Source organism: Centroberyx gerrardi, chromosome 20 (genome assembly GCF_048128805.1).
Source record: "Centroberyx gerrardi isolate f3 chromosome 20, fCenGer3.hap1.cur.20231027, whole genome shotgun sequence".
Taxonomy (NCBI): Eukaryota; Metazoa; Chordata; class Actinopteri; order Beryciformes; family Berycidae; genus Centroberyx; species Centroberyx gerrardi.
Window position 1 is genome coordinate 11,786,607 of NC_136016.1, and position 9,176 is coordinate 11,795,782.

At 42.8% G+C, this 9,176-nt stretch overlaps 1 protein-coding gene across 2 annotated transcripts; it reads right to left on the minus strand.

Annotated features, from left to right (window-relative positions):
* Positions 1-90: 90 nt before the first annotated feature.
* Positions 91-8,945, minus strand: nfe2l1b (nfe2 like bZIP transcription factor 1b). Of its 2 annotated transcripts, none has more exons than XM_071898535.1 (6): positions 8,809-8,945; positions 6,871-7,706; positions 5,336-5,557; positions 4,461-4,550; positions 4,159-4,317; positions 91-3,678 (listed from the first exon to the last, which is right to left on the minus strand). In XM_071898535.1, the coding sequence occupies exons 2-6, from the start codon at positions 7,426-7,428 to the stop codon at positions 2,302-2,304; spliced, it is 2,406 nt and encodes an 801-aa protein (XP_071754636.1). In that variant the 5' UTR covers positions 7,429-7,706; positions 8,809-8,945; the 3' UTR covers positions 91-2,301. The 2 variants fall into 2 exon arrangements, with proteins under 2 accessions (XP_071754636.1, XP_071754637.1); XM_071898536.1 differs by lacking the exon at positions 8,809-8,945 and adding an exon at positions 8,298-8,414.
* Positions 8,946-9,176: the final 231 nt, after the last annotated feature.

The window sequence follows — 9,176 nt, forward strand, 5'->3', positions numbered from 1 at the left end:
AAGAGAACTGGATTATTTCCTGGTTTGGGTTCTTTACACTACTGTTGTATAGTACCTGTCTTCACCATTAATGACACCAGAACACAAGAGTCACAGGTGAAAATAAAAACACTTTATTAATCAATAAAAACAATTCCAGATTGCCAGCAAATATTTCAAAGTAAAACAAAGAAAACTACATCCAAACTCAAAGCAGAGGGTGAGAAGGTTATGGAGACATTTGACAGACTACAGAAAAATAGTGACCAACACAAACATAAAAATATTTACAGAACAAACAAGACAGACAAAAACAGTGCACTAAGTAGTAGTACTAACTCAATAGTTGGTGTTACACTGAAGTGAATGTTAACCAAACAGATTCATGCCTCAATACCATGTCGAATGAGAGGACATTTAACAATGTCTCCTTTAAAAACTTAATTTTTTGGACACTGTCTTAATGTTGCAAATTCTTTTCAGCATCCTTCTTGTAAATATTTAATTCTAGCCTAACAGCTATCCGAGCTGCAACAATTGGCCTAATTTTTTCAATGGGCTGACATACATGTACTGACAGACTTCATTCAAAAAGACAAACAAGTAATAGCACTTCTACTTTGAGAAACATTTCTTCTGGTTCTCAAAACCTTTAAGTGAAGATATGAGATTGTGAAATAAAGGCATTCAAAACAAAGTGTCCACTACACACATTCTGCTGTTTGTCAGTTCACTCATTCAAATTACTTTTAACTCAGTAATTTAATTACTTGGCTCACTTTGTTATCAACACAAAACTTAGGACTTAAAATTGTCAGCCAACAGTTTGGCTTTACAGCAGTTAAAAAAAATTAATGTATCTTCAATTGCCTCAAGTGGCTATCAATAGGATGACAACATTGGCAAATAAGTTACTTAGATGGGCTATCACTATTCCATTGCCACAACTGAGCCGGTTTTAAGTTAATGCTTAAAACTCTGCATCCAAGAGAAAAAAAAAAGATAATCCATAGCTTTGCACTGTGACAGTCTGGAGTTGGTGGTAATCATACAGTACACTCTGGAGTTGCTAGCCCATCACAGTATGTTGAATTCCTCTGACCGGTTGCATTCAGAAAACGTGATTACAGGTTCGGCACAAAGTGTTCAAATCAACAAAGGGGGTGTAGGCTTTTACATAAAGCTGATGTAGCTAGACCTATAACCTTGCTTATACTACAGATTATGAACATTTTATAAGAGCCTTCCCAATTGCAGCTCCCATATTAAAACCTGCAGCGAAGGAATAGCAAGAGAGACACAGCAAAATGCATATAGCCAAGCCTTTGAAGGACAAATTACAGTGCTATGTATAAGTATAAGGAAGCTGATACATTTTCCAATGCAGTCTGCCTCCTCCCTACATCGTCCATCTGCTCCTCTTGCAGAACTCCACCTCCAGGCCTCTTATCAGTGGCCAGCCCAGGAATACACTCTCAGCCTCTCCCACTTTCTTGTTCCAGCATCCTAGTTCTACACACATCCCATCTACATCCCATCTCTTTAGGGCCCTCTAAACTTGGAAGTCATTGACAAATTTTGAGTCAAAAACTGGAATTTGCAATACAAACCCATTGCATTAGAGTGCAGTGTTGGAGCATTTAGGTTGTTCAAGTGAAGTGCACCATACAACCTTTGGTTAGTATAGGTGTTAATGGCATCCTAAATGATAGACTTCCTTTAACCTTTGGTATCTAAACTCACAAAACCATTAGACGCCGTTCTTTGCCTGAACATTTGGAACTTACAAGCCTCAGTGACTATGAAAATCACGAAAAGTTTCCAAGGTGGGATGTGATCTGACCTTTAGTCCTTCGAAACTTTACCTCCAATGCATAGGTATTCCAACCATCCTTGTTGACAATGTTCTTTTTTTTACTCCCTCTTCTCTTGATACTAGTCCCTTCATTTGATTCGACATGACAAATCTTCTCCTTCCTCAGTGGTTTGGTGCAAAAAGGATCTAGAGCAGATATTTTTTTCTAATAGCTCATTTCAAGTCCTTTCATACCCTTCTTTTCCTTGTTTATTCCTTTTCCCCACATCAAAATAATGAAATATCAGTACTCAAACGAAGAGCTACTTCTGCTTCAAAGTTGTTTCCAGGAAAAAAACGCAGGAACAAAATGAAAAGGGAAAAAACGAATGCAGGAAGAGTAGTCAACAATGCCGTTTTTCTTCTCACCAGTATCTTCTCAAAGGAAAAAAAGGACATCTCTCTTGCATCTGCAGAAATCTTTCTTATTGATTTAGCAGTGAAAGAATTAACAGCAGTTTGCCCCCTCACTTCTTTTTGTCTTTTTGTTTTTTCTCAGGCTTCCGATTCTGCTCAGCAGTTGCCATGCTGCGGGGCATGATCAGCACGCTGCCATCAGCACTGTACTGGAGTGAGTACTCACTGGGGGGGTAGGGCCGGCCCTCCTCGTCCCGTAGCTGAGTGAACACCTCTTGGTAGAGACTTTGCATTTTCTGCTTCATCTGCCGGATGGAGCGAATGAACTCCATCTTCTCCTTCAGCAGGCGGGCCTTGTCGCGTCTCAGGTCGTGGACGCCCTGCTCCAGGTTTAGGATGGTGTCCAGCTTGCGCTTGCGGCAGTTCTGGGCCGCCATCTTGTTCTTGCCACGCCTGCGGATGTCGCGGATGAGGGCTAGCTGCGCTTCGCTCAGGTGGTGTTTGGCTAGGAGCTCGTTGAACTCTTCAACAGGCAGGTTAATGATCTTTTCGTTGGAGAAGGGGATTTTCATGGCCCTGGCTCGGCGTTCGTCACGACTTGACTGCTTGTCAAGCAAGTCCTGAGGAGGCTGAAGCTTAGAGTTGTGTTTGTCGCGGACAGTTTTCTTGCCAGCAGAAATGGGGAGCTCTGGGTGCTCGGAGAACGCAGAAGACAGTGGCAGATTGTAAGTGTGATTGTGGCTGATGTTGTCAAGCTGCGGGAGGTTGTGGAACTGGGAAGGGTCCTGATAGCTCATGCGGCACAGCTTGCTATACCCAGGCTGGTAGCCCCCAACAGCGCCTTCCTCTGTCTCCACGGTGGCTGCCTCAGAATCAGTGCTGTACCCCACAGCTCCTTCCTCTGAGAAGGTGGCAGAGGTGGAGGAGGAAGAAGCTGCGGAGGAGCAGGAGGTCTCAGAGCTGCTTGGGGAGGCCGGGCTGTGGCTGGAGTCCAGGGAGAGACCCGAGTCTGAGTCAAGCTCATCCTCCAGCTGGGAAGCCTGGGCCTGGCTGAAGCCCTCCTCCATGGCAAGGTCCAGCAAGCTGATCTCATCGAGCATGGACTCTTCCAGCAAGGTGCTGAATGGATCAGGCAGTATAGGTGTGGATGTAATGTTGCTACTAGAGCTGTTCATAAGTGGAGGGAGAAAGAGTCCGGTCAGGTTAGTGGCTCCAAATGTAGAGTTGATGTTGGAGGAGTTGCTGTTGAGTCTGAGCATGGCGGGCCTTGGGGTGCTGCTAGTAGATTCCAGCTGGGGATTGAAAATAGGGGGGAAGTCTTGGCTGCAGCTGGGGAGGGAGGCCTGGTGGAGGCTGACATCCTGGTTTATCAGTGTTGAACGAGAAGAAAGTCCAAAGCTTCCCATGGTGCTTGACTCAGCTGTCCCACTTGTGCCACTGACACTGCTGGAGTTGGTGTTGAGTGAGGTGTTGTTCACATCCATTGCCTTTGAACAGAAATATCTTGTTAGGGAAATCTATTTTTCAAATGATCTAACACACAAGACGTTATGGCTGTCAACTTTCACTTTTTTGTGTTTAATGTTGGTTTGAAAATCAAGTTTGATACTGTAATGAAGTGATTTTTCAATTCAAAAAAATGTTTTCCCTAGACGGACAGACCTTTAATTGAGAAGGAATTGTTTTTATTCACTTCTGATTCATTCAATTTTCATTGTTATTTTCAACCACAGAAGCCTATGGTTTGGGCCAACCTCTGTGGATCCCCCACATAACAGGAATAGTCATGATGTCATGATGTCATGAGGTTGGGCCACAGGACAAACGACATCTCTCATTTAGTCTAGTCTAGTCTAGTCCTGTTTATTTATATAGGGCTTTACATAGCATCATATACAGTATGCCATATACATAGTTTTTAAATGATAGTGAACAGGCCCAAATCCTTCATTTAAAAAGGGACATACTTGTAGTTCCATGATGGCCATGATGTCTTGCCACTGCTGCTCCAAGTCCAACTGTGGCTCTGCCTGGGGCAGTGGAGGTGCCACAGGGAGACCCTGAGATGTAGAAGGAGCTTCTTCATTGGAGACCCCTATCTCTGGGGTGACAACTGGGGCTGGAAACTGAAAGTGAGAACATCAGAAACATTAGACAAAATGTATGACTCGGACTGTGTCGTTAGTTTCCTGCAGCTATTTGCCATAGAAAACAATATTCCAAAATAACTGGATACAACAAATAATAAATTGTAGCTCATGGTTTTTACCTCCGATTCCTCTCCAAAAGGGAAGGTGGCCTCCAACAGCCTCAGGCATTCTTGTAAAGAGAGTGAAGTCTGTGAACCAATGCCTGGGAGCTGGGGTAACAACAAGAAAGAGGTCAAGTTCAATTTCAAAACAATAGCATTGGTATTGTTTACAAATAAACAGCAAAGGCAGGTAATTGAGTATTACTATATTAATAAAAGCATGATATCTTAAGTATGGCAATTAAGTGAATATGACAAATAGTACCACAAATTGCTATAATGAGTTGCCATGTGGTTTACGTCAGAAATAAAAGTGTCACCTCATCAAGCTGGAATGATTTAAAGGGGACAAGACTACTTCCTGTTTCTATTGCATGGGGCAGTTTTATTACCAATACACCTGCCGGATAAGATGCGATGTACAGTCTCGCCTTCCACTGTCCGAGACCCTAAGTCATCAAACTAGAATGACTCAACAAGGATGAGCCTAAGGGCTGCACAGCTAATTGTAAGAGAAAAAAAATTGCCATTTTGGTCGAGACAACCTTCTAAACAATGCATTCTAATGCTCTGCAGAATCCCTGGCTAACAAATCGAGATGCACGTCAGAGAAAACCTTTCACTATACTCAGACTGAGCAAATCTTAGGGATGAGGATGATGATCATTTTTTCACCCATAGTGAAAGTGGTGAAAGTGAAAATAAACTAACTAGAAATGTCTCCACATGAATCACAATTCATATCGCAATATTCAGCAAACAAAATTACAACATGTTTCATCACTAGTGGCCCTAATGTTCCTATCTCCTCTTATTGTAGCACGAGGCGGTTCAGCGTACCAGCCCTCACTGGACGAAACGCTAATATGTGGCGGCCCCTTAAGACTACTAACCTGCTCTGGAATGCTCTCTCCTGTCTCCCCATCCACCGGCTGAGCCCCTTGTAAGTTCACTCCATTTCTCCAGCTCTCTTGCGCCTCGTTCCCTTCCTTGCTCTCCTGTGGGCTGGGCTTCTCCTCCTCACTCTCCTTCTGACGGTTGCTGTAGTTGAACACTTCTCTTCCTGCTCCAAGGTCAATGTCCTGTCGCCACAGGATGTCAATCAAATCAATGTCCTGGAAAAAACATATCACCACAATCGAGAAATGTCAGGAATACAGAGACAAGTTGTTTTAATAATCACACTGAGTACACTGGATGCATTGATAATTACTCAAACTCATAGCATGGTACAAATGAAATCCTAATGTATTTAGGCTATGCATGACCGAGATGATTCACTTATATATATACTGTACTTACACTGTTTATTTTTATAAGAGGAAGATGACTGATTTGTATTATTCCATTACAGCGGGTAATTTTAGCACTAGAGTCTGGCAGATCATGTAACAGAAATCTGGTCAGATGATGTAACCATAGCATAACCTCTTAGGCATGGTAGCTACCATGTGACCAAAAAGGAGTCTCAGTTCATTACAAGTCTTCAAAAATGGCTTTGTGTGACCCACAACGACTGCATCAATATGGAAATCCTGTGACTACTGAGAAACACATTATTTCTCAAAACAACTTTAATTGAATAAATCCTTAAATGAATGCTAAATAAACTACAAAATGATTACTGACTACATCAAATTCTCATACACAGAAGTGTTTTAGTATGTAACCAGTAAATGTAAAGAACAGTAATGTGATTTTTTTCCCCTTGTGCTGTTTTAGGAGCTGAAACTGAGGAGGGTGAATGGTTGCATTACAAACTTGTTTGTGTTTCATGTGCACCCTGATGAACATTCCTACATGAGACCAGAATCACAGTTGTAATGAATGTGAGCTAATGGGCCTGACTAAAAATATCTGATATATAAAAAGACCAGGGATGTAGTGGACAGTAAAGCCACCTAACCTCACTTTACCCAGCTTTTGATTTGTGGAATATAGCTTAACCACCTTTTTAGGCTGACATAAATTCGTAGTAAGCAGTATGTAAGTTATAGGAAGGTAAGGTCTCTTAAGGAAAAAATTACAAATTAACGCTTTTCTGAAAGTACAACTGATTTTTGTTTATACTGGTGGCTGCTTGGCTTATGATGATCGCCAACTGGAGGTCATAGTTTACCCACCTTTTTATTTACCACTGCGTCACTGGTGATGACTGTCTAGCTAGTTGACAAACAAATTGACAATATAATTATTTGCATTCAGTTAAATTATGTGATTCAGAAATATTTACATCCATTCTGACATTTGATTTCTTAACTGCTGGCATATATTCTGAATGTTAACCACTGACATGAGTCAACCCTACTGGTCTCATGAATTTGTTTACACTCATAAGCATGTACCATTATGTCACTGCTTGACCCCTCCTTTTTGACAGGTGCTCCCCAGGTGTTAGCAGAGTAAAAGTGAGGACAAGCAGCAGTACCTCTTTGGTGAGGTCATCGTTGCCGTCCCTGTTGCCCTGCTCCTGGTTACCCTCCGGGGCCACAGCTCCCAGGCTGCTGTCCGCTGCATTCAGGTTGTAGGTGGATTCAGGTGCTCCACCTCCTCCCCTCATGGCCGGGGTAGCGTCAGGGTTGTTAACGTCCTCTAGGCCGGCCCCATTGTCCAGGGTGATGCTGGGGCTGGACTGGCTGGCGGCGGTCACCACAGTCTCAGGGTCACGGTGCACCAGCCAGGTGTTGAGCTCGGTACTGGGCACAGAGAGGCGATCCAGTTGGCGCACCTGGTTCAGCAGCCGGCGAGTGGTAAAGAAATGGTCGAGGTCCACACTCTTTGGATGGATGCCATAGCCGTCCAGCGTGTTGCGCAGATTGTGAAACTGTGTCTGAGTGTAGGCTGAGCTGGGGCCCAGGATGATCTCTCTCAGTGGGGGCAGCTGATTGCTCAGGTAGGTGTCAACGTCCACCCGCACCCCAATGAGACTCAGAAGGATGGTGAACTGAATCAGGCCCTCTGTGAAGTACTTTTTCAGGTAAAGCATTTCTTTACAAAGGAACAAAAGGTGAAAGTAAAAAATAAAAACAAAAACGGGGCCAACTACCTTGTAGCAATACTTCTTTACTTATACTGGAAGATTGAGATAAACAGGTGAAAGTAAGAAATGGTTTAAGGTGGTGTGGGGAAAGGGTCTTGGGCTTAAATGCTGTAGCAGGTTAGTTTTAAATGTGTATAAGATCCAAAATGGTGTTTCCACTTCTTTGAGAGAGTCCAATTAGTGTTCAAAGCTTCGTTCTTCATAAGGTCCTCATCCTCCCATACCTGAGAAAAGTGAGAAAGGACATTTTACTGGTCTATTGCAAGTAACTGATCTTAGTTCAACATTTTAGCACATACAGATATAACTTGCAGGACAGAGATCACCGTTCAGTACTAGCATATTTAATGCTTACAGCTTTCAAACACCAAAGTCTTAGCTACCTACATTTGCATTAAGCACATGCTAATGAAAAAAGAAACCGACTTGCTAGCGATATCAACCATTGCTTCCTCCCAAGACTAGAGAGAACTGATGACAGCTCGCATCGCGCAATGCCTTTGAATCTTGGCAATTCAGCAGACCAAATATGATGAACACAGAGCTGTAAGGCATCACCCCACCCTAGACAGGACAACTATTTCTTGTTGGTGCTGCTGAAGGTGAATGAGGGAGTCTCGAAAGCTCGCTCGCTAGCTTTAACACTCACTGTCACAACGTTAGGTGGCAGGCAGGGTTCCTCCCTCCCTCCTCGCACACAGCTGCGCCTATCTTTGTCCTACTAACGTTACCGTTAGCTAGCTTGCCTTTTAATGACACCCTCGACTACTACTGTTATACAGAAACAAATCACGCTATTATATAACATAGATTACCACAGACATGTGTTGCCACATCAGGGAACTTGCAACCTTGTTTACCCTAAAAAGTGACAGGTACCGCTACTGGTATTTTTCGACTATCTACTTCCGCTGTGGCTAGCATCAAACAATCTCCCTAGCAACAAGTGGTGAAAGAATGACTGACAGATAAGAGAGCCATTCACAGACCTAAAACGTGTCTACGACACAGGACTCCAGCAAATCTTGGCCAATAGAAAAGAGACGTGGGTGGGCTTTAGAGTGGAGAAAATGCTAAACTATTGGAACTCAATGCCGATATGCTGTGTTAGCTTTGTAAGCTAGTTTGCTACCTTAACCTCTCAGCTACTTTTAAAAGTGTAACTAAGTCTTAAACGAGATAAACTACTACATCCAGTGAGTTTCTTATAAATACTAAGTTACCTCCGCCATCTGTAAATTAGCTAACGTTAGCTTATGCCATGAATCATTGCAATCCAGGTATCAGTTTACGCATTAATTGAAAACCTCTTCATTTAATACTTACGCATGAAGATTTTGCAACTGTGTCTTCATGCCCACAAGTCCACTACCGCCTAAGGCAATTCATAAAATCCTGCTTCATTAAAGGCTCCACAGACTTGCCCAATATATCACTCTCCAACCATTCCTCATTGAATGGCCCACCATGACTTGCAAAATTGCTAGCTGGCCCGGCTAGCCTAGCAGCACCGCTTGACACAAAAACACGCTTTCACACAGAGCATGCGTAGAACATTCTAGTGCCAAGCTTTCATCACCCCACTAAAAATTCTCCCAAGGATAATAATAAATGGTATTATGTAAAAAAAAAATTCCCTACAAAACTTAAGCATTTTGTTGGAAAAGTTTTAGTTGAAACAAATAAACATTCGG